At 38.7% G+C, this 23,709-nt stretch overlaps 3 protein-coding genes across 3 annotated transcripts; 2 read left to right on the top strand and 1 right to left on the bottom strand.

Annotated features, from left to right (window-relative positions):
* Nucleotides 1-180: 180 nt before the first annotated feature.
* LOC142390728 (neurexophilin-2-like) lies at nucleotides 181-4,855 on the top strand. Its single transcript, XM_075476378.1, has 2 exons — nucleotides 181-313; nucleotides 3,985-4,855. The coding sequence occupies exons 1-2, from the start codon at nucleotides 224-226 to the stop codon at nucleotides 4,825-4,827; spliced, it is 933 nt and encodes a 310-aa protein (XP_075332493.1). The 5' UTR covers nucleotides 181-223; the 3' UTR covers nucleotides 4,828-4,855.
* Nucleotides 4,856-5,273: 418 nt separating this feature from the next.
* On the top strand, nucleotides 5,274-14,367 carry LOC142390732 (serine hydroxymethyltransferase, mitochondrial-like). The gene is made up of 12 exons (XM_075476382.1): nucleotides 5,274-5,444; nucleotides 6,387-6,581; nucleotides 8,086-8,165; nucleotides 8,940-9,140; nucleotides 9,715-9,796; nucleotides 9,878-10,000; nucleotides 10,615-10,754; nucleotides 10,889-11,051; nucleotides 11,243-11,342; nucleotides 11,738-11,893; nucleotides 12,745-12,852; nucleotides 13,929-14,367. The coding sequence occupies exons 1-12, from the start codon at nucleotides 5,274-5,276 to the stop codon at nucleotides 14,054-14,056; spliced, it is 1,647 nt and encodes a 548-aa protein (XP_075332497.1). The 3' UTR covers nucleotides 14,057-14,367.
* Nucleotides 14,368-16,720: 2,353 nt separating this feature from the next.
* Nucleotides 16,721-22,572, bottom strand: ndufa4l2a (NDUFA4 mitochondrial complex associated like 2a). The gene is made up of 4 exons (XM_075476379.1): nucleotides 22,241-22,572; nucleotides 19,336-19,421; nucleotides 18,660-18,720; nucleotides 16,721-18,563 (listed from the first exon to the last, which is right to left on the bottom strand). The coding sequence occupies exons 1-4, from the start codon at nucleotides 22,280-22,282 to the stop codon at nucleotides 18,507-18,509; spliced, it is 246 nt and encodes an 81-aa protein (XP_075332494.1). The 5' UTR covers nucleotides 22,283-22,572; the 3' UTR covers nucleotides 16,721-18,506.
* Between the last annotated feature and the right edge of the window lie 1,137 nt (nucleotides 22,573-23,709).

Below are 23,709 nucleotides of genomic sequence, written 5' to 3'. Positions count from 1 at the left end.
GAACACGCTTTTTAAGAAATGTTTGCTCGTGCGAAGTTGAGTTGTGTGTGCTGAGAAGGAGAGTTAGAAAGAAAAAAATGGCAAGAGGAAGAGACGCAGTGGGAGGGAGGGAGGGAGGAGGCGAGCTGAGCAGAGTATTCACTTCAAATCTTGTGGATTATTGGCGCTCGCTGCAGATGAGTAAGAGTAGGCTTTAACTCAGTAAATCACTGGGGCAGACAAAATGACTCTGTGGATGGAGAAACGCTGCTGGAAAATGAGGGCTCTGTGCTTGAACTTTGCCATCACCTGTCTGTGGCTTCTTCCCTCAGCGGTGAGTCTGCTCTACTCTGAGGCTCCGCTCATTATTCACACAAAGAGTTGCTGGAGTGGCACTGGGGCTTGTTACTTACCTTATATGTATTTCTGACTATCAAAACAAAAAGGTTATGAATTAATTCTTATTATATAATTGATCTGCTCTGCCACTGTTCATCACGCTGCTGCACTGTAGGATTGAGCTGCTTTCTTCTTTCCGCTGTTCTTTTCATCGTGAGTGTTCTGTGTTTGAGTATCTGAACAAATGTGCGCACCTGTAATTCTACCAAACTTATGGTACTTTTAAAAGACAATAAATAACGTGGTCACATTGCTTGGTGAGGAATTCATTCTTATTCAAAGAGGTGAGAACTCGAGTTGGTTTGACTGTATAAATGATTGAAGCTCCATTAAAATCATCAAATTATGCATGAAAATGGATTTTAAGATATTTTTGTAAAAAATGTAAGAAATTAAATAAGAGTGTCTCAGGATTTGATCAAAGTTCCCTTCTTTGAATTTCCACGCGCACAGTTTTAATTTGCTGCCGGTCTTGTGGGCTGTAATTCTCTTCCATTTAATTTGTTCTTCTGTCTCTACCTTAACTTTTTAACCTAATGTGCACTCAGCTGACTGTAACACATTACTTTAACACTGAATATGTCAAGAGAAAATGATCATTTGTGCTTTATTACTTCAACTAAATAACTGCACAGGCTTCGTCTGTCTGCCCAAGTTTTATCTCCATAGGGTTTGAACCTTGTTGCTTCATTTCTTGTTAAGTCTTAAAAACTGTCACATTAAGGATACTCTTAGCCTGTGGCAAGAATGTTTTTCACAGCCTTAAAATAAAGCAAATACTCCTCTCAAGTTTCTCATTTTTTTTAACCTCTGCAGGTGCCTTGTCGTGTGTTGTGCTTGCATCAACTCCTCCGCTGTTGCTCAGTTGTAGTCACTGTGCTGGCATCTTGACACTGAGCCAGTGGCACGGCTGTCACACTGTGAGCTCCAATTAGGCTAGGTGAGAACAGCACATACCTGGAGGTTTTCAGGCCTGTAACAATAGGCACAGCTGGAGCTCACATGGTTGCAGGAGAGGGCCGAGATTGGCACAGAGGGATGGGGTGGTTTTGGAGTGCTGAGGATCCCACTTGTCAGTGAGAAATAATGATACCCCGGGAACTGTTTATTCTGAAATCCAAGTGAGAATAATTTTAAACCTCCTTCTGCCTTTGACACATTACGATAAAAACAAGAATCAAGCTCCTCACAACAAGTGTGCAGAACTCATTGCACAACAGGCATAAATAACCTTGACTGATCTCTCACATTGCATGCACAGTCTGCCCTTAAAATGGGCTTTTCATGGCAGAAGATGAGGCACCTTTCCAATTAGTTTTTCATCCGTGATGTTCAAACATGTCGCAGCTCTGCATGTCTAATTTGCAGTGAATCTGACGAATATTCCACACAATATCATCCTGGCTACAGACTCGTTCTATTTGTTTTTCTGTATCTTAATACACGACCTGGCTTAAAATGAACTACTTCATCAATGTAAACATGCAGTACCAGTACCTATCTTCAGTGAAATTCTATTAACTGAGAGAGACAGTTGGGAGGAGATTTTCCTCTGTGTAACTGATGTCCTCTTCTAGATGGTGGCAATAAACCACACCGTTATCGTAAAAACAACTGCAATTTACAAAGCATGTAACATTACCACAAGTGCTGCAAAATTACACCTAATCCGAAAGCTGTTCAATGATGCTGTTTAATCTTGAGAAAGGGCTAATAAATGTACATGGGTGTGTGTGTGTGTGTGTGTGTGTGTGTGTGTGTGTGTGTGTGTGTGTGTGTGTGTGTGAAATACCTTTATAAAGTGTATTCACAAGAAAAAAAGACCCAAACAGAGTTATTGGAATAAGGACAAAGGAGATAGGGGTGAAGAAAAATAGTTACCTCCTTCTTTATTTATTTCGAATATGCAGTCTAAACGCTTATAGGAATGGAAACTGGGTTTATTTAAGAGGGGGATGAAGAAGAGAAGGTAAAGATGGATTTTTTTGAGACGTCTGAGGCATATTTTGCAGAGACGCTCAATGTGGAAAATACGCTGGAAGCAGTTTCAGCACTGTGGACCTTTTCATACACAGTGTGCTCAAAATGTCTGTTATCTAACTGATTCTTCAGAGACCTGCCATATCTCTTTCGATTCCAATATTGATTAATAAGCCTGTCCTTTATCAAGGTTGCGATGAAAGGTATGAGTGACAGTTTTAACAAGGGAATGGGAGATGGCGTTTGTGAATAGATGGCCAAATTAAAATGTCTTAAATGACTGCACCTCTTTGCCTAAAGGAGATTATCTATTGATCAAATTCAATTTTGGGTGTTCCTCAGTGCATGAATCCAGGAAAAATAATTATTTCAATCGATTAGCTGCGAATGTGTTATATGGCCACAGTTAAACTGTCCTTCATTTGTGATCATTTGTGGTCAAGGCTGTTTTCTCTCATCTCTGTGTGACACTGAGCAGACTTTTTTACACAATGTCAGTGACCCACTGTTTTACAATCCCAATGACAAGTTCTTAAAAGTCAGTATGTACAGACAGTGTACAGTAGTAGCTGGTAGACATCCAGAAAATGAGCACTGAATTACAATGAAGTGAACAGATTTTATCATTCACCTCCTCGTGCCATTTCATACTGTTGTCACGGCACATATGTATGGGCTGGGAGGTACTTGCTGTGCCTTCTGGTGGGTTAAGAAGGGTGTCCTTACTCCATCCTACTGTGAAATCTCATCCTGGAGTGTCACCTAGGCAACCGATTAAAAAAAAAAAAAAAAACTTGCTGTAATGTATCAATAGTGTTGTGAAAAATTTAATCTATTTCCAAATCCAAATCTTTTTTTAACCCTAGCAAGGTATTTTTAGTGCCCACATCTAACCAGTGTTTGGGGTGTGTAAACACCGACTGAAACCAAATCAAAAGAGTGAATGATTCATCACAAGGAAGTGGATTTAGTGGCTTGCTCAAATAAATACTTCTTATTGATGTTTGCTCCATTGACACATTTGGGTTAAAACAGTCTGCCAATGGGCAGAGTGGGAACCCACAAGCTCATATGTGTGAAATTCATGTGCACCGAAAACATCTGTAGAATGGTGTGATATTAAGACTGCTCCAATATAAATATATATGAATGAAATTTAAAAATCCACTCGTTCTGTCAAAAAACATACTCTACATGCTTTGTATGACTGTCAGCACTGAATGAAAAGCAGCAGAATGTTTTATTAAGTATCATTATTTTTTTGTTTAGGTGGGTTATTTCTTTACTGTTTTACTTTATTTTTTGGGATTTCGTGTTTTCAGTTTTTTGGTTTTCCGAAATGTTGATTTTCTTTGTTTGGTTCTTTATTTTCAAAAAATGCATTTTCTGCTTTTTGGTTGTTTTCTGAGATGTCATAATGGTAATTGAAATGTGTGTGCAAAACTGGATTTTTTTCCTGTTCTATCATTGTTAAATGCAGTGCTTGTTTTTTTGGCTATTGTTGTGTTTTGTGGTGTTTAAACCACTATAATAGGATCTACAGTATCCACATGCCTTTTCTTCATTTAAATGAGGAAGTCTTTGTTTTCCAAAGAGTGTTTAAGATTTTTCTTCTGCTCTGTTCAGGTCCAAGAGACATCCGGACCTCTGGACCTTAAAAGTGAACAGTGGAGAGAGGATGAATTAGGAGGGGATGATGCTGAGGGGGCAGCACTGAAGGTTAAACTTGTCTCCAAAGACTTACAGGTTATTTCCACCAAACACAAAACACCTGCTTTCGGCTCACTTAGCCCCTACGGCTGGCCTCAGAACGTCTCACAGGCCCCTGACCAGTATTTGTACCGCCCTCCTCTAAAATCCAAACCTCCTGCTAAAACATCCCCAAAGGCCAAGAAGATCCTGGGATGGGGTAATTTTTACTTCAATGTGAAAACAGTGAAGTTCAGCCTCCTGGTGACTGGGAAAATTGTAGATCACATCAATGGAACATTCAGTGTCTACTTCCGCCATAACTCCTCCCGTCTGGGGAACATATCAGTCAGCATTGTCCCGCCCTCCAAAGCTGTAGGATGGGAGATCCTGGATCCTACACCTCGGAGCAGTCACATCAAAAACTCCGTCCTGTTTCCAGATCTGACATCGCAGCTCCCGAGCCCCTCTCAGTCCACCAGCTCCACTCCCTCTGAACAGCAGAAACATCAGCGGGACATGATGATGGTGACCGAACTCAACTGCCGCATAGAGTACCAGAGAACCAACCGGTCCAAGAAGACCAAACCCTGCATGTATGACCCGGGACAGACCTGCTACTCCGAAAACACCCAGTCCCAAGCAGCTTGGATCTGTGCCAAACCGTTTAAGGTTATATGCATCTTCATCGCCTTCACTGGCACGGACTACAGGCTGGTGCAGAAAGTTTGCCCGGATCACAGCTTTCAAACAGAGCAGAACCAGCAGCACCTCGGATGAAAGATTCAGAGATGCTAAAACTGAGACACTCACCGTTCATACATCTTTCATAAATGCTTCAAAACCATGCATTCAGTTCTCATTATAGGTTCCAGATTGATTGTGTTGTTCAGATTTTTTTAACTTCGAAACACATTTTCATCCTGTCTGTGACGCTCTCATTAGCTACAACAGTGTTCTGTTCTGTGTGGTACTTTTGAAAATTTACTTAGCAAAATCTTATACGGTATACAACTGGTGTCTTTACTTATTAATGAGTCCTTAGCTCACCAATAAAACAAGATATTGTACATATGTAGGACCGAAACCATCTTGAGATTTTTTATGAACATGGACTGACTTTAGGTGCTTTTTCTTTAACCATAAAATGAACTCCTTCCCTGTTTATACAGAAGCAGCTCCTATCACACAGATATTTCATCTTTAAAGAACTGATACAGTGTGAGATGAAAAAGATTATTTACTGTAGTGGTCATTTTATCAGTGCCACTAAGTACGCATGTCCCTGGCTCTGTTCCAGTCATACATGCACCCTTTGTACCTTAGAAGTGTTCAGTTTTCCCAAGACCTCGGCTGTCACAAACATGTTTTCTCTGTCATTACGGCAGTCAGTGCGGGTAAGTACATTTTTCTTATAATTCATAACACACAGAATCACATGTATGTTGATTTGAGAGATTTTTTTTGTCCCTGCCTGTAAGAGCAGTTGTTACTTAATCACTTATTACTGCAAACTAGGTCAGCTTGACACCTCAGCTTACCCTAACTGTCTGCTTTAAAGATGTATGATTTTCTGCTGTAATTTCAAAATATTTGCACAAAAGAGAAAAGTGTGTTCAATTTATTATTTTTTTTTATTGTATTATAATTTGACTGTGTAGGGAGCACTTTGTGCAACTCTTCCACAAAGCATACTCACGTCTTAGAAAGAAAAAAGATTAAAGCTGAAAGAAGACTTACTTCAGCATATTTGTATGCTTCAACAGTAATCTGTCTATTAGGCCAAACTGGTGCGTGGTTACATAACAATCATGCAACGACAAGCTGGCTTCAACAAACAAGACCCTGGTCAGCCCACATACCCTTTCAAGTCCAAGGTTTTCCAAAACTGCTCCACTGAATAGCATGTTTGGTTTTTCACTGCCTTTCATTTAATGTCTTGTTTAGAACATCAAAAGACATATTATTCTAATTCCCTGGTTTCTAAACCCCTGCTGAAAGTATTATAATCTTAAGTGATGAAAGTGTTTTTCATGCAAGCTTACAATTCATGATGGCTTCAAAGGACCCCAAAGGAGCAATCTTGGACAACAACAACAACAAAAAAAGAATCCCCCAAGAACCTTTTCACTCTGCCCAGACAATTTAAGTCTTCTTTTTAAAAAAAAAAAAAAAACTTGGAACTTATCACAATAAGCATGAAATATAGCACATCACTCTCCAGGGTCTGCCCACATTTACTCACATGTTGTGTTAGAGAACATCATTTTAATTATGACTCATGAGGTGTATATTTCAATTAAAATTCTTCTGTGTTCATCTTCTGCCCCATGCTGCAGCGCCTCTTCCTCAGGGCTTCGGGATGCTTGGGGAGAGAGGGGCAGATCACCACAGAGTCATGCAGGCGAAGCCTCAGCAGCAGAGGCGGGTGGACGGGACAGGAAAGCCTGGCCCAGGATGACCCAGAGATGTGGAGTCTCCTGCAGCAGGAGAAAGACAGGCAGTGTCGGGGACTGGAGCTCATTGCGTCAGAGGTAAGACCCACATACAAAAATGAAGAAGATAGAAACCTGATCAATCCACCATAAAGTGACCAAAGAGGAAAAAAAGCACTTGTACATAAATTTACAGTTTCCTCTATTTATAAGTTTAAAGCTAAAAACATTTAAACGCAGGTTTTATGTAAACTCTGATGACTGCCAGTCTGTTGTAGAGACTCAAAAGTTACTGTTTAAATATTTGCTTTTTCTTTGCATCACATATTGAGTTTGTGTGTGAAAGCAGTGCAGAGGAGCAGGTGTGCTTCTACAGGTCAGCTCAATGCTGAACAGCATTTATATCATTTGTTTAAGGTAGTTAGCTCCTCAGGTAGGCGCCCTCTTTTCTTTCAGCTTGCTTGCTACATTCTGAACATGGATGATGTTTTGGCAGCTAAAAAACAAACAGCAGCCTTATCACTTCACAAATATACTGTCCAATATACATTTAAATCAAATTTGATTATCGGTTGTGGAAGACATTTGCTCAGGATTTCCATGTCTATAGAACTAATGGCTTTTAATATAGCAGTATGTTTTGTTCCAAGGATTTAGGATGGGAATAAGTAGACTAGAAGACGCTCTTAACTATCCTCTGAGCTCTGAGCTTACCCTCAGAGGGTCCTCCTTCAGCAGTGAAAAAACAAGTCACCAGAATTGTTGTCCCTAGAATTTAACTGTTTTCTTTAGAGTCCTGAAGTTTCTTTTGAGCTCCCTCCTAACAACTCACTGATTCCATCGAAGTAGAAGCGGTGGGAAAAGAAGCAGCAGCTTTTATTCTTTTATTCTTGGGCAATTATGAATCCATAGCTCTAACAGTCACAATGACATCTAAAAGATTCCCTTCAGGAGCGCCGTCAAATGGTCCCATCAGCGTCCTAACAGAAGTTTTCCATTGATCATATTTTGAGTTGAGATGGAGGAGGAGGGGCAGCAGTGTATATATGTGTGTTTTTGTGTGTCTACTTAGTGGTTAGAAATTTCTAAGTTTCATGTGACGCAGGAGACTTGTTTTGAACCTCACTAGAATGATTGAGGGATCCCTGAACAGTGACAGGTTTAGTACAATAAGAAGACAGAGGGGGTGGCTGAAGAGGATAGAGGAAAAGACAGAGAGGAAAAAAAATAGCTGAAGTGAGAGTGGGAGCAGAGAAGAGACTGAGACAGCAAAGAAAATTAATTTGCATCCATTTCCTTCTCTTTAACTCTCCACTCTCCCTCTGCTCCCACACAAAAGATTGTATTATTCTTTATAACATTTAAACAACATATTTAACAAATTCAAGTTTATTATTCTTTTCAAATTCAATGTGAACTGAGGAATACCAGATAACCCGTGTTTATACTGTGATTACACTCTCTTGGCCTTGCTGAAATAGAAATAAATTAAACAAATTAAAGGTTGCACAGGAATCATGACAGTGTCCTAAATATAAAAGAACAATTTAAAAAGAAAAATGTAACGTACAGATCTTGACACTGTGCATATTTGTCCCATCAGAACTTCTGCAGCCGTGCAGCCCTGGAGGCACAGGGTTCCTGCCTGAACAATAAATACTCTGAAGGATACCCCGGACAAAGGTAAAAAAAACAAACAGATAATACACTTTCACAAAATGTATTTTTAGATCACTAAAAAGGTTTTTATATCTGTGAAATTTTGTAATATTCCATTTTTTAAGAAATCTTGCTAATTTTACTTTCAGTGCACTGTATTTGATGCAGTTTAATAAAATACTATTTACACCTGCTCACATGGCACATGTGCATGCAATACAATGCAACACAGTGTACCACGATATAAATGTGTATGAAATACTGCAACACAAGTCTAAACAGTAAAACATTACATGATTATATTATGATAGCATACAATGTGATGCAATATAACATGAAAGGATCTGGCATGATACAATACGACATAATATTATTCAGCACATTACGGTATGTATGATATAACACAACATGATGCTGTTTAATATATGGTAGAATATAGGCACATACGGTGGGACAGGTTAAGGTACAGTACAATATGAGTTGACTTATAATGGTATCATGGTTAGGGTTAAGACATTATTACAGTGTGGTCATCACCTTTGTGGACACAATTTACAAAATACCACAATACAATAAAATACAATACGTGATTATTTACAAAACTGAATCATGCAATATAATTTAAAAGATAATGATTCAGTTCAATACAACAAAGTAAAACTTCAGAATACAAATACCTCAGTATGATCTAATGTAATGCACAAGACTAATGTTATAGTCTATAAATGATACATAAATAGCTTTCTCTTTCACTTGTACTCTTTCTTCATTCTGTCTTCTTTTTTTGGTCTCTCTCAGGTACTATGGAGGTGCTGAGATTGTTGACCAGATTGAGCTGTTGTGTCAGAGGCGAGCGCTCGCCATCTTTGGTCTGGACCCAAATCTGTGGGGCGTCAACGTCCAGCCATACTCCGGCTCTCCCGCCAACTTTGCAGCCTACACATCTGTGTTGCAGCCTCACGACCGCATCATGGGTCTGGACCTGCCTGATGGTGGACAGTGAGTGGATCTCTTTTAGCCAGAGATGCACAAAAGTAGAACCTCTGGGTTGTTTATTTCTTTGATTGGCTAACAGGTGAAGATCCAACTTTTTTGGATCGTCACAGTACCAGCGATCTAATTTTTTCCCAAAATGTTGAAAAAATAAACAAATATTAATTCATAGTCATATTACATTTTAGTTCAATGTATATTGAAGCCGCTATTTGATTTTTCCTGCATGAAAAATCCCCCTTGTGACATTGCAATGATATAAAGATAACATTGTGTATTCTTTATATTAAGTATCTAACAATCGATAGCCAAACAGCACTGACAATAAGTAACAAAACATTATTTTTCTTCATAAAAATATTCAGCCAATAACCTAATAGTCTTAATATGAGCAGATGAATTCATGTAAAATCATGCAATTTAAGGGTGAGGAAGGTTTTTGAAACAAAAAGACGTCACATAAGTGTCACATAAAAATCTTTTTGAAAATTTGTTTACAAGGATCACATAAGGGATACATAAGGATTCAGACTGGTGAGATTAAATATGAATGTACTTTTTCTATTCTGCTATATTTCAGCCTTACACACGGCTACATGACAGACAACAAGAGAATCTCAGCCACCTCCATTTACTTTGAATCCATGCCTTACAAGCTGGATGTGAGTAGTCTGTAGCAAACAAAAGGAATACTACTACACATGTTTTTGGGTTTTTTTGACAGGTGTTCTGTGTTATCTCAGCCTCAAACAGGTCTGATCGATTATGACCAGTTGGAGAAGACGGCCCGGCTTTTCAGACCCAGGCTCATCATTGCAGGAACCAGTGCCTACGCTCGTCTGATCGACTACTCTCGCATGAAGAAGGTTTCTCTCATATTGTATTCTAATATATATGTCGTTGTGAAATCATTGTAGTAGTTTGTAACTCTCAGACAAGTTTTACTAAGTCTTTAAAGCAATAATAGAAAAACATAATTAAAAAACATAATAGAAAAAGCTAAAATTGTCCGTATAGCCAAAACTTAGTCGTGTGTCTGACATGATGGGCAACATGACCCACGAGGAGTAAAATGTGTAAGCCATGAGCATTTAGACTTTTATAATTTGAAACATGTATTTTCTAAACCTAACCACATACTTTTAACTCCTCACCTTAACAATATGAGAACAATAATAAAAAAAAGCAAGGAATCCCAAGTGAAATTCTTTGCACTTATAAAAGCACCGTGCAAAACATGCAAGACAAGTCACAAATCTGTTGCCTGAAGGTCAGTAGATTTGTAGACTAGACCTGATGATCTACATAGTGAGTGTAATCATGCTTATGTATCGAAAGCTAAGCTGTACTTAAACTGTACAATTTTTGATTCTCTGTTGTGAAACTGCATTGTTTTGCACTGTGGGCAAACTAAGCTGTTGCACGTTCTGCCATGAGATTGAGTTGAAAACACTGAAAAATGAGCATGTATGTTTTTCAGCTGTGTGAGGAGCTGAATGCTTACCTGCTGGCTGACATGGCTCATATCAGTGGCCTGGTGGCAGCTGGAGCTGTTCCCACTCCTTTTCAACACGCTGACCTTGTCACTTCCACTACCCATAAGTCCCTGCGTGGAGCAAGGTGCGGGCCCAGAAGCTGATATGGAAATGATTTACATCTATAACAGAATAATGGTGATAGCAACATGAAAACATGTTGTTCAGTGCTGTCACACTTCGAAGACGGGCATCTAGTTTTTTCTCTCCCCTCTGCAGGGCTGGTTTGATCTTCTACCGGAAAGGTGTGCGGTCTGTGGACGTGAAAGGTCGGGAGTTGCTCTATGACCTCCAGGACCGGGTGAACTTTGCTGTATTTCCATCACTTCAGGGAGGACCACACAACCATGCTATTGCTGGGGTGGCTGTTGCCCTAAAACAGGTCCAGATATTTATTTTACTCACCAATATTCAACATAATCCAGAAAAATCTAATAAGAGAGAGTTCTCCTCAGGGAAAACAGACTGAAAAACCATTTTAATTCCAATAGCTCATGTATAAAACATACAGGTCCTACAGTGAATGTCATTTGAAATATCCTCATATGATATTACATCATTTTCTCTCTACAGGCTTCAACTCCCATGTTCAAACAGTACATTGCTCAAGTGCTGCTGAATGCAAAAGCCATGGCTAATGCTCTGCTGAAGAAAGGCTACACCCTGGTGTCAGGTACGCATTTCGTACTAATTACATTATATATAAAAAAACACCTGTATTATTTTTCCAGCTAAGAAATTGGATTCAGCTTTCCTGTTATTATTGCATTTCTACCTCTCAGGTACCTGATGCAATTGCTTTTTCATTCACTCTCACCTAATTTGCATTCTGTTTTTATGACTTTGGAAAAGTTCACTTAACCGCCACTTGACAGCTGAATGGAAAAAAAGGCAATATCAGTGGAATTTTAAAGAAGCAGTGGCAATTTTTGTCAGTGTCAGCATGAAGGTTTGGGTGGAGAGTGAAGGGAACTCACAGAGTTATTCACCTCATCAGACAAAGCTGAGTGTTTAAAATGAACTGCATTTAAGTTTACCATTAACCAAACATCCTCCTCCTTTTCTCAGGTGGAACAGACAACCACCTGGTCTTAGTTGACCTTCGACCACGTGGGATAGATGGCGCTCGAGCTGAGAGGGTCCTGGAGCTGGTGTCCATCACTGCCAACAAGAACACCTGTCCTGGAGACAAGAGCGCCCTCACTCCAGGAGGACTCAGGCTTGGTATGCAAGTTCATAAATGTAAAGACTTTACGAAGAGTGTTTGAAAATGTAGTGTTCTTGGAACAGGTACAGGCAAAGCGTTGTTCAGATGGAAAATATCATTCAGTTAATGTTTTGGACTCTGTGATACCAGACTATTTTTCTTCTTGCTCTGGTGTCTTTGTTTGACTGTTAAAGGCTCATTTACACTCACTTTCCGTACGTAAGTAGGTACGGCCGTTTCAATCGTTGCCAAGCGCCACTGCCCACACACTCCCATGTGCGTTGGCATGGTTTACGTTGGCATGGTTGCTAGGCAATATATCCACCAGAGGGCAGTGCAGAGTTCAGAGTTTACTTCTTAGTTTCGATGTCCAATCTCCTCCCAACTGTTTATGAGTTTTCTGTCCCTATGTCCAGGTGAGGTAACATCATAGATGCGTTTGCAGTTCCGTTAAACATTCGCCCAGCCTCTCGTCAAAAAGTTCCGCCATTTCTGTTTTTGTCTTCTTCTTGTTTGTTCCTTTCACTGGTCTCACATGAGCTATACTGGGCAACACGACTCCCACAAATTCCAGTGAGACTGCTCCATTTGGGTACACATCCGGAAGATCTCTGAAAACGTACCAAAATACGCACAGAATTAACACCGAGGACGGACGGAAGGCTCCGTCTGTATGCGTCTGTGTATTTAATGTTGAGCATAAATGAGACATTAGTTGGTCACTGTATTTGTCTGTGTTGGTCTCCCATCAGTCAGTTTCACAAATGCACCAGTACTAACATCTTAGTCAACTTTATCAGCAGTGATCTAACTAGTAGTGCCATTTTTTAGTTTTTGTTTTACTTTTATCTGACATCCCCCTTTACAGGAACTCCTGCTCTGACCTCTCGACAGCTGAAAGAAGCAGACTTTGAAAAGGTTGTGGACTTCATTGATGAAGGGATTCAAATCGCTCTAGATGTGAAGAGGAAGACTGGTGAGATAGGTTCTCATTTCTGTGGGAACTTAGTATTGATCCAGCTGTCCATAGGTTCATGACATGTTGAATTAAAGGATAACTGCGGTATTTTCAACATTAAGCCTCTTTTCTGAGTCGTCTGCAATGTTTTAGAACCCCCCTCACCGCTTTTTTGATGTTTACTGCTGTCTCCGGTATTTGCCTAATTTTGATTCATCTCAACCTGCTTCAGAAAGGCAAGTCATGTGCATGTCCAAAAAGGTCTGTAAAAGCACCATAAACGTCCGTTTTCAAAATAATCAACTCACCGGAGTGGTTACTGGTGTGCACTGGTAATCCATATAAAATTTCGTTGCGAAAAGTTGCCTCTGTCGTGTTTTATTTGACATTTTGTAAATCCCATTGAGTTCTATTGAAGACTGGATGTTCGTTGATATTACTCCGCCATCAAGTGGTGTGGAGTATAGCAAGTCAGATTCAACTGCTGAGCGGAAGTTTATCAACGGCTGTGAGGTGGCTAAGAAAATAGATCGAGCATGAACGAGCTGCCAAATAAAACACGACAGAGGCAACTTTTCGCAACGAAATTTGATATGGATTACCAGTGCACACCAGTAACCACTCCGGTGAGTTGATGATTTTGAAAACGGACGTTTATGGTGCTTTTACGGACCTTTTTGGACATGCACATGACTTGCCATTCTGAAGCAGGTTGAGAAGAATCAAAATTAGGCAAATACCGGAGACAGCAGAAAACATCAAAAAAGCGGTGAGGGGGCTGACAGTTTATTTATTTATTTATTTTTGTTGTTGTTTGTTTGTTTGTTTGTTTATGTTGTATATATTTTTTCTGTGTTTTATATGTGGTTTATACCTGAAAAACTTTATAAATAAAGTGTTTAAAAAAAAAAAAAAAGCGGTGAGGGGGGTTCTAAAACATTGCAGACCACTCAGAAAAGAGGCTTAATGTTGAAAATACCGCAGTTATCCTTTAAGCTTTCTGCTGCTTCGTGAGCAAGGTGAACACTGGATGAAGTGCTTTGAAAAAGATAGTATGACATTCATCATTTAGCTTTTCTTTCTGCCCCCAACAGGAAATCTGGCCAACTTCAAGTCTTTCTTGCTGAAAGACCCAGACACAGTCTCACGCACTGCAGAGCTCCGCCAGCAAGTGGAGCTATTTGCAAGGCCCTTCCCCATGCCAGGATTCACTGACCACTAAACGTAAAAAGACAGGAGGCTTTTTATCTGTCACATCAATGCAATACTCTGTGCAATTGTATTGTAAATAACTAAGATTTTTTCATAATGTTTACATTAATCATTGCTACATTTACATATCAGCTAATGATTTCATATCTACCAAATAGTCATTGTCATTTGATGTAAATGCATCAAAACCTGATCAATAAAATTTTCATAACCCAAATTCCAAGGTTACTGCTCACAAGAAACCTTATAAAATTGTAATATAGTCCCATACATTAGCAATTTTGTAAAAACAAACAATAACAGTTTTTTTTTTAAATGTCTAAACGGTATATGTACTTAAATAAATGTTTTAAAATAGACCATCTTGTGGTTATTAAAGTCTTTAATGTGGTTTTAATCATCCATAACTCCTCTGAGGCAGCCACAAATGGTGGCTGCTGTAAAAAGAAAGAGATACTAAAGGAAAACGTATATCAGTTAAAGTAAAAATATCTTCACAGGAGAAGTTTTAACTGTTGAAAAATACTTTACATTAATAAACTGTATTTTCTTTATTTGTACAAATATTTTATGGGGTGTGTTTAAAATAATTTTCTTACATATTAACGTACTGCTTCTACACCCTAATTGTAAATATCTTAATGCTGCTTAGGAATGATACCACAGTAACGAGATTATTTGAATTCTTTTAGAAGTATCTACATCTTTCATTGTATGAGAAACCTTATGTTTAAGAATGTTTTGTTTAGCATTGATCAACTTATTGTAGATTATGAGACTGATAATGGAGATAAGTACTAATGCTGCACTGTATTTTAACAGCAGACGTACTCTCAATAGTATGTTGGGTTTTTTTATTTCTTAGAGAGGGCAGCTGTTTGTTACTCAAAGAGAAGGACTTTTAAGCTCTCAGTGATGTCAGGTTTTGTCCCACGCCCTGAAGAACTCACAGCAGCTATGATAGGAATTAAATACAGGGTCAGTTTAATTTCTTAAATCTCAAACACAACATTTTGTGCGTCACATGTTAATGCCAGCTGTGGTTTTTAAAACTATCATGAATGTTTATATGTGCCATGAATACTTGCTGCTTTGTCAATGGCATAAGGCAGATGAGTTATGTTTTCAATTGGATGAGGGAGGAGCCCCTGCAGATTTGATAAACACTGATCTGTTTGAAGCTGCTGGAATTTCCTCCAGCCATTTCCTCTCAGTGTCAACTTCAGGGAATAGTCTTGAAAAAGAAAATAAAAGCTGATCCCTAGACAGAGACAATAATTTTGACAGGAAGACAGCTGGACCCAGAGCTTTGTGCTATTGACAAATTCTAATGTACCTGTGTTATATAGTGTCACTGCAGCTCAAACCACTTCTTTGTGTTATTTGACTTCTTACAGTCAGAATAATCCCTTGGCTCTGGAGATCCTGGCTAGCTCCACCGAGTTTATGGATAGTTCTTATGGCTACTTCCCGTAGTGTGCTAGCTGTCATATTTTCCTCAAAGTGTAAATTAACTTTAAGCGTGACCCTGCAAGAAATAAAAATTGGGTCCTGAAAATAGTCTACGTAGAGAAAACAGGCTGTCTGACCTTGTCCCTCTGAGAATGCAGGGGGTGGCTTTGGAGATTCAAAGCAGAAATCTGCAGCCTTGGCATTAATGGCTTCATGACACACCACGTAACACAGAAAAACGCTTTTCGGTCATGTTAACAAGGTTAAAAACTTGAATTTAGCAGAGGCTGTCAGAAACAAGAGGGAGGCTGAACATCAGAAGATCATCAATAGCATTTATATTTCAGTGATGCTGTCTCTTTATGTCAGTCCAAATGATACAACTCTACAATAAACAGACTGTTTGTGATTCACATGAAAAGAGGAGTCATATCAAAATCCTTCAGTGTCTTCAGTAAAGTTCAGAACATGGATTTCTGTTTATTTAAACACTTCCTCTCCCACTGTTCCTCAGACTGCTCCAGCCAGATCGTTAAATCCCCAGACACATGAAAGGATCTGTCCTCCTCTTTCTTTCAGTTTGGGATGAAATTATAAACTTGGCTTTTTTTTTAATTTATTTTGATGTATTTATTTATGATTCAGATAAAAGTTTCCCTTTAAGACACAAAGCACTTTACAAAGCAGCAATAAATGAACTTGGAACATGAAGCGCTGCTGAATATTCATTTCACTGAAGAACTGAGTGGACCATTGTTTATGGACATCTTTCTTTTTCGCTCTGCTTTTCACTTTGTTCCTACGTCAGTTTTTCAGCTGATGCTCACTGCTACTTTTCCTGAGGAATATGTCTTCTCCTTAGAGACCAGCTAGCTGATATATAGGCCATTCGTGATATCAGAAAAAAAGCTGTCAGAGACACAAGCAGCATCACAAGACAAATAATGACTGATCCGCTTCATCTCTGTGCAACTTTCTCATGACCTTACAACTCCACTGCGTGTCATATTTAAGGCTTTTTAAAATCCTTCAGGGAATTCATTTGACCCCTCATGTTCCATCATAAGATCTCTCATTGTCACAGCAATCCGTATGATGCTTAACAGGAGGACACATTTTAAAATTTATTTTCTATGGCTTCCTTTTTTACTTCTTTTACAACCCAAAAATGGGTTGTACGGCTGTGTGAAATGAAACTAGAAATAGAATGCAATAACAAATCTCATGAGCAATATTTTATTCACAATAGAAGATTTAAAAAAACATTCAGTGTAAAAAAAAGTGAGAAATGTTACAATTTCTGTGGAAAGAAATGAGTGTTTATGACTAAAATCTGCTCACATATATTGATTTGTTGTGTGGTTATCATTTCAATCTGCGAGCTTACAAAATAAACAGTGATTGGAGATTGATGTGGATTCAGATATTTAAAGCTGTAATGTTGCATTGTGCACTGCTCTGCACTCAGTTTAAAAAATATATATTTGTTGATGTTGTTTTTTCCAATTGGTTTACATCTATGTTACTTGTCTTTTGTGCTTTGTTATTAAATTATTTGGTTATGTTTCTGTGTGTTTAAATGCATGAATGATAGTAGAGACTAGTAAGACTTTTGGATAAAAAGCGAATAAAAAAGAAGAAACATCTCATAACATAAGCACTTAGTGAGTGATGTTTCCAGAATATTAGTGTAAGGTAATTTAATGTCATGTAAAATGATGGAAAGATTACTTTTGTGAGGTGTGTGCTCAGGTTATACATACAGCATTCTGCTGATACATGTCAACACCATGCAGAGGTGGACTGTTCAGCATCCTGCTGCTGGTGCTGATCAAATACACTGGGCTGCTGTCACATGTCACACGCAACACACTCTCTGGTACACACGCATGGTGAATGTGACTGCACTGAATAAGCAGCTGCCAGTCAGGCTGCAAAGTGACAGCTGCACTGCTAACAGAATTATCTGCTCCATCAGTTACTGAGTGTGTGGAAAAAGATCTGTATCTGACTATGTTCCATGCTGGTGTTTGTGGCATGTACCCAAAAAGAAAAAGGAAGAAGAATACAAGAAAAAAACAGCTCTCCAAACATGAATCTGCCATTTCATTTATTGAGAGATTCCAGGCTGGTTAATAATAAGATTCCAGGCTCTGCATTTTTCACAACTGACACAGTAACTGTTGAAGTTAGTGGCAGCTAAACTTGCAGTCTGCATCAGTTATGAAATACATGCAGTCTTAACACAATAACTGTACCTTCAATGTGATGTAGCACAGATAAATGTATCATTGTATGAAACAGATGTATACTTAAAGCTCTTTAGTTGCAGTAAATACTTGGGAAAACCTTTAGCTGTTGAGTTCTGAGTAACAACATGTCTTGGTGATTTTGCTCCTTAAATATACATCTGATATTTTATCACACTTATAATTAACTAGATATGGACACATGCTTACAAATTATTTAGATTTATGAGTGTCTTTTCTCTTTAATTCTTATCTTTCTTGCTGTTTCATGCTGCTCCCCTGATTTCTGTGCAGCATGACAAATAGAAGTCGACAAACAATAGTATAACTGTTTTGAAATGTCTAAACCAGAGCAGCATTGTTGATATAATGATTATCTATAACGCAAATTATTTGTGATGTATATGGAATTTTCTAAAACAGGCGAAACCTCGGAACTGATGCTCTGACAAAGTATCATTGTGGTTTATGACATAAGATGAGCATTTACACATATATGTCGCTTCTCCCTTGAGTAAGTGTGTAGAAAAGCTAAATTTTCAGTATGCATATGCGATAGTGTCAGTCACATTAACCAGGTCACCAGCAGCTTAGCAAAATCACACAGGCTCAGAGTCACTAAAAGGTTCTGTACACATCCTGATTTGGGGTCCATTTAACCTTCATTTTGCATTGTTGAGGTCAAGGGGGAAAAGAGAGTGAATCTCAACCCAGATCAGGATCTTCTGGGATTTTTTATTTCACTCTGGGTTGTGGGATTCAGTAGTCGGGTCCTTCCTTTTTCAGGTTTTTGTAGTCTGTGGTGATGGCCACAAACTGTTTGAGACGTAGAAAAATATCAAATTTAATAGAGGCTTGATGATGCAAAGAAATAATCCAAACTACTACTACCACATATGTGTGTTGCATTACCTTGTACTGGTACGTGGGGTCCAGTTTATTCCATGGTTCAGGGTTCTGAGTCTTGTTCCAGCTAAACACACAAGCAAAAACATACAACATTGTGGCATGTTAGTCTCCCTGAAATCTTATGTTAATCAATCAAACTTCCTGTTTAAAGCTGTATTTCTTCCCAGTTTTTTCAAAGAGACTCTTAAATTTAGATTGGATGTTAAAATCAAAGCGAGCAAAAACAAAAGTTGAGTGTCAGAGTCAAACTCAGCACATAGTCGTGCTAATGCACAGTTTGGACAGCAGCAGAGGCAGTGGAAGTCCAGGCAAGAGACGGTTCAAGTGGGAGATAAGAGCAGTCATGAAACAAATGCATCTGCTTTCTCAAAAAACAAATAGAGTTCACCCCAATCATCCTACAGTTTAATGACTGTTAGAAGAATGTGGACAAAAATTGTAAAAACAGAAACAAACAGATCTATAAATGAAGGGAAACCCACCCACTGTCAAGTTAATTGTTAATCGGCCGTTTCTATGTGCAAGGTGGCACATTTATTAAACTGATGAGAAAATATGTTTCTAGATTCTTAACTCATTCACTTGAAGCAGCTCGAGACGCAGGTTTTACCATCAATGATACGGATCACATATTTACTGCATATTATCAAAGACGACAGTGAGAGTTCAAGGTTCTTACGTCACATGGGGTCCTCTGGCCAACCGGATAAGATATAAAGATGCTCCACCCATTCCCATACAGATAAAGAAGAATTGGGGGATGAGCTGAGGAGAGACAGAGATGACCAAAAGATAAAGATTGTTTATTGTTTGTAACACACACAACTGTGCAAAAGTCTTGAGCAGAAAATCAAGACCTTATTTAGCTCTTTGTGTGTACAGTTCAAAGCTGCTGTAAAAGAGGAGATCTGGGCAGCAGACCAACAGCAGCTCTGAGGATTAATTAGTGGCCCGCTTCCTCCATCACCTTCCATCAACCCGTTGAACCTTGCTGAAGTCATATTTTACATATTTTCTCTGAGTGTCTGAAAGACACCTTTCTCTTTGCTACATCAATTGTTTTTTTGTTTTTTTTAATCTAATTTTATTTTGTATATCTTAGACAATGACGTGTCTGCAACATTTATTTATACTGCAGCAATATAACATCCCATTGGGGATTAAAAAACTATCATTGAATTGAATTCAACTTTTGTGTTTAATTCTTTTTCAACTCTTGTGACTCTTGTGTTTTGGGATCACTTGATTATTTTAATGTTGGAAATCTCTACTGCCAAGCTTCTTGAGACAAGAAATCTTCTTTTTATTCTGTGTTCGGATGTACAAACGTGCATTAATAACACCATTACTAAAAGTGATCTTCCCTTTGCCTCAAACCAAAAAGAAAGTGCTGCTAAGTCTCATATATCTGTGGAGGATATTCAGTAAATCAGATCAAAGTATTTCTTAATAAACTGGAGTCATTTTTTGGGTCTTGGAGACACCCCAATTCTCTTTGAAAGTCTTTCTCAGTCACAAACTGACTTGTAGTCACATGCATTGAACCTCTTTTGAGGTCATTAGCAACTTAAGGCTACGGAGGTCATTTGTGTTGTTGACCCACACATCTATCCTATGAGTTGATATGAGTCAAGGTGTGAACGATAAAGCTGACAGGGCAGGGTTGTGAGGACTGCACTGTATGCTGCTGATAGCTGCTGTAGGCCGCAGTCCTCGTTTAGTGGTGGTTTTTCCAGATAAGATAGATGACTTCCGTCATTTTTTCCTTTAAATCATCTATATTCTCTATCAAGAACGTAAACTGGACACACTGGGTAACAATGTAAAGTGGAAGTGGAAAGAATCAGGAGTCCTCCTCTATCAAAAGGATAAGGGGCATTACTTTAAAGACAGGAATGTACACATGCTGGTTGATTAACACAGCACCACCTATCTTCCACATACACGAGAAAGACCATCTTAATACAATCTAAATATCTGTGGATATTGTGAGCAATTTTTCTTTTTTTGAACACTCTCTCTGTAAACACAGACTTCACGTACTTTCGCTCCAACTGCCTGAGCATTCACTGAAACACCGGTTTTCACAGATAATCCTTGTGTTGAGTTAGGAACACCTACCTGTCTGGTTTTGAATAAAAGTCAGATAAATTATTAATTGATCCTCATGCTGTGCCTCCTAATCACTGTTTCAACTTATGTTCAGTAGCCTGCTGGTGCTTTTGTGCCATCTCCCATTTTTATGAACTCACATGTGGCATTTAAGTGAGCCAGTTTTATCTAGTACTTCTTTGAGTTTCAGACACCTAGAGAGGGATTGTGGGCAGAGTATCAGTCTGTATGACTGGGATTTTAAAGACTGTCTGTCTCCCACCATCTCTCTGGCCTTCAGTCTATCTGACCAATTATCCATTCACCTGTCTGACTTTCTGTCTTTACTCAAACTTTCGGACTCTGACCGTCCGTCTGTGTCTGTCTGCTGTAACTTGATGAAGGAACTTTGACAAGTCTCACAGGGATTGGCTCCCTGCAGCTTCTCTCGCTCTTTCTTACTGTCTGTCTGTCAGAATGATAGACCATAGTAAGGCGCTCTGGTACAGTCTGGTTAGGATTTCCTCCCTGCAGCTTCTCCCTCTCACTCTAGGGAGGCCAGTGACAAGAAGTTAAAACTCCATCACTCCTCTTTGTGACAGCAGAGCTGGTTAAAAATGCAGAAATAATCCCCTTCCCTGTGGGGAAAATTCATATCGTTGAACATATTCTACTCCAACACCTCATTTCCTAGCTGATTAGATTTTGTCAGTTAAGAGTGTGAGGGTTGTTAGGAGGCATTGAAGTGTTATTAAAGTCTTAAGCTGCTCTCAGTTTGGCTTGATTTCAAAATGAGCCACTGGAGCAACTTAACTGACTGAAGCAGAGCTGAGATAAGATTAGATGAGACCAAATTAGACTTCTGATCATGTCTTCTGCTGTGACCCATCAATTAACAAGCATCCTACAAGTACTGCTGGGAATCATTAAGATTGTTTGCGTTAAGGGACAACAACTTAATGCACAGCTAAATGTATCATTGTTTTATATATATATATGGGTAAATTTTCTATTGTGGTATTTTCTCAAGACTTGTACAGCAAATCAGTAAATTAATCTTGATGTGACTGTTCTGCATAAACAATAATGCCCCTGTAGTTGTGATAAACTAAACTAAACTAAACCTAAAATCTAACCTGATTTTAAGATGTTAAGTGGAATGCCATGCTGCTTGAGAAGAATTGTATGTCGAACAAAAAAAGAACGAAAATAAGCATAATATGGTTTATCTTTAATCATCTTATTTACTATTACAGACATCAGACGTTTCCAGAGGCTGATGCTTTTCAATGAAACTCATTTGAAACAATTTCACGTGAACACATTTATTCTCAACTATATAGTTTTCATAAGAAAAATCAGGAAACTGGCCTATGCAAAGACATGGCTGACTTCCTAATAAAAGATTAAATATTTTCAAAAGTACTGCAAAAACAGCATTTTATTATTTTTTATTAACATTAAAACAAACAGGGAAAAAAAGGTTTACTTACGCCAGGGTGCTTCTTGGCATGCTCTACTGCTGTCCGAAACATCAGTGCTCCGCTTTATAGAAAAATATACTCAGTGGATGAAACACAATTATTCAGTCTTTGTTTCAGGCCTTCTTTATCAACAACCACAAGCTGCCGTGCACCGACAGGATTTGGACCTGTTGCTCTCTGCATGTGGAGCAGGAAAGGGGGAGGAGGAGGAGGAGGAGGAGAAAGAGGTCATTTACATCTAATTACAGCTCCCGCTGCTCACTTGCTGGGTGATTACATTGTGCTGGACACTGTGTAACTTTTATATTTTAAGGGTTCATCCTTCTAAAGGCTCTTTGATATCCAGCTGATGCTCTTACTGAGGTGTTCAATCACTAGAAGCTGAGGAGGTTACTGCAGAGAGCTCAGAGGCGGTTTCTATACCATTTATTTCCCTTTGTTTGTGGTCTTTTGGGAGCTGGGTGGAGGAAATGGAAAAGCATACAAACTCAGTGTCCTTTTAAGGGCTACAGGGGAATATCTGTGGTTATGGACACTTATCAGTTACACAAAGTGATGACCAACGTATTAATCAGGCTTCATGTCTCCTTTTTCTGTGAGCATCTTTAATAAACAAATATTGATTGTTGTGGTGTAATTGAAAAGATGAAAATTATGAAAACCTGCCAGATGAATCTCTCAACCCCGAAAAGTGAATTCAAATTAAAACCACAACCATCAAAAAGAAGGGGGGAGATGACCTAAAGACAGAGTGCTCATCAAAAGATAACTTCCCTTTATGTTTCATGGACCAGTGTCACTGATTTATTGCAAACCAGTTTAATTGGATGTAAAGACAAATACAATCCAATTTGGCGCATGCTGAGCTTCTCTTTCAACTTCAGAGATGAAAATCATGCCTGCCCATTACGTCCCTGCCATTTTTCAATTTTCAAAGAGTCATACGATATTAAATTACGCAGACAGCATACACATGTGCTTCTAATGAAAACAGTGATCTTTTACAGAACCGGAGCCACAAAGTTTTGAGAGGAGCAGAAATATTCATTTCAACGACATTATAACCTTCACCACAAACTGTCTACAGATTATAACAGCTCTCAGGGACAAGGCTATAGTTTCTGATGCTAAAGTGTAATGCTGTCATGTGCAAAAGAAAGTACACCTTTTTTTTAAATATTTTCTATTATTAATGTTTCATCAGAACACAACAATATTAATCTGGTCCTCACCACCATTTAAGGTTATCTAAATTCAACCTCAAATGAACAAGAAATATCAGGAATACCATAGAAATTATCAGGTCAAATAACAACTAGGTGCTGCTAATCGAATGCACTTTATTTAAGTATCATAAGTACATGTGAGCGCCTCTATTAAAGCAGACGTTTTGTCAGTTTGCAGATCTGGAGCATTCAGGTGTATTAACAACAATGCTAAAATGGAAAGACATCAGCAATAATCTTAGAGAAGCAATT

Source organism: Odontesthes bonariensis, chromosome 10 (genome assembly GCF_027942865.1).
Source record: "Odontesthes bonariensis isolate fOdoBon6 chromosome 10, fOdoBon6.hap1, whole genome shotgun sequence".
Classification (NCBI taxonomy): Eukaryota; Metazoa; Chordata; class Actinopteri; order Atheriniformes; family Atherinopsidae; genus Odontesthes; species Odontesthes bonariensis.
The sequence above is the reverse complement of the archived record's forward strand: the minus strand, read 5'-3'. Positions and strand labels throughout refer to the sequence as shown.

Bases quoted from the DNA above. Each gene is read 5' to 3' on its own strand.
- LOC142390728 (XM_075476378.1), top strand. From the start codon at position 224: ATGACTCTGTGGATGGAGAAACGCTGCTGGAAAATGAGGGCTCTGTGC. The intron at 314-3,984 runs GTGAGTCTGCTC...TGCTCTGTTCAG, and splicing joins TGTGGCTTCTTCCCTCAGCG to GTCCAAGAGACATCCGGACC.
- LOC142390732 (XM_075476382.1), top strand. From the start codon at position 5,274: ATGAAAAAGATTATTTACTGTAGTGGTCATTTTATCAGTGCCACTAAG. The intron at 6,582-8,085 runs GTAAGACCCACA...TTGTCCCATCAG, and splicing joins TGGAGCTCATTGCGTCAGAG to AACTTCTGCAGCCGTGCAGC. The intron at 11,343-11,737 runs GTACGCATTTCG...TCCTTTTCTCAG, and splicing joins AGGCTACACCCTGGTGTCAG to GTGGAACAGACAACCACCTG.
- ndufa4l2a (XM_075476379.1), bottom strand. From the start codon at position 22,282: ATGTTTCGGACAGCAGTAGAGCATGCCAAGAAGCACCCTGGC. The intron at 18,721-19,335 runs GTAAGAACCTTG...TTGTGTGTTTAG, and splicing joins GCCAGAGGACCCCATGTGAC to CTGGAACAAGACTCAGAACC. The intron at 18,564-18,659 runs GTAATGCAACAC...CGTCTCAAACAG, and splicing joins ACCCCACGTACCAGTACAAG to TTTGTGGCCATCACCACAGA.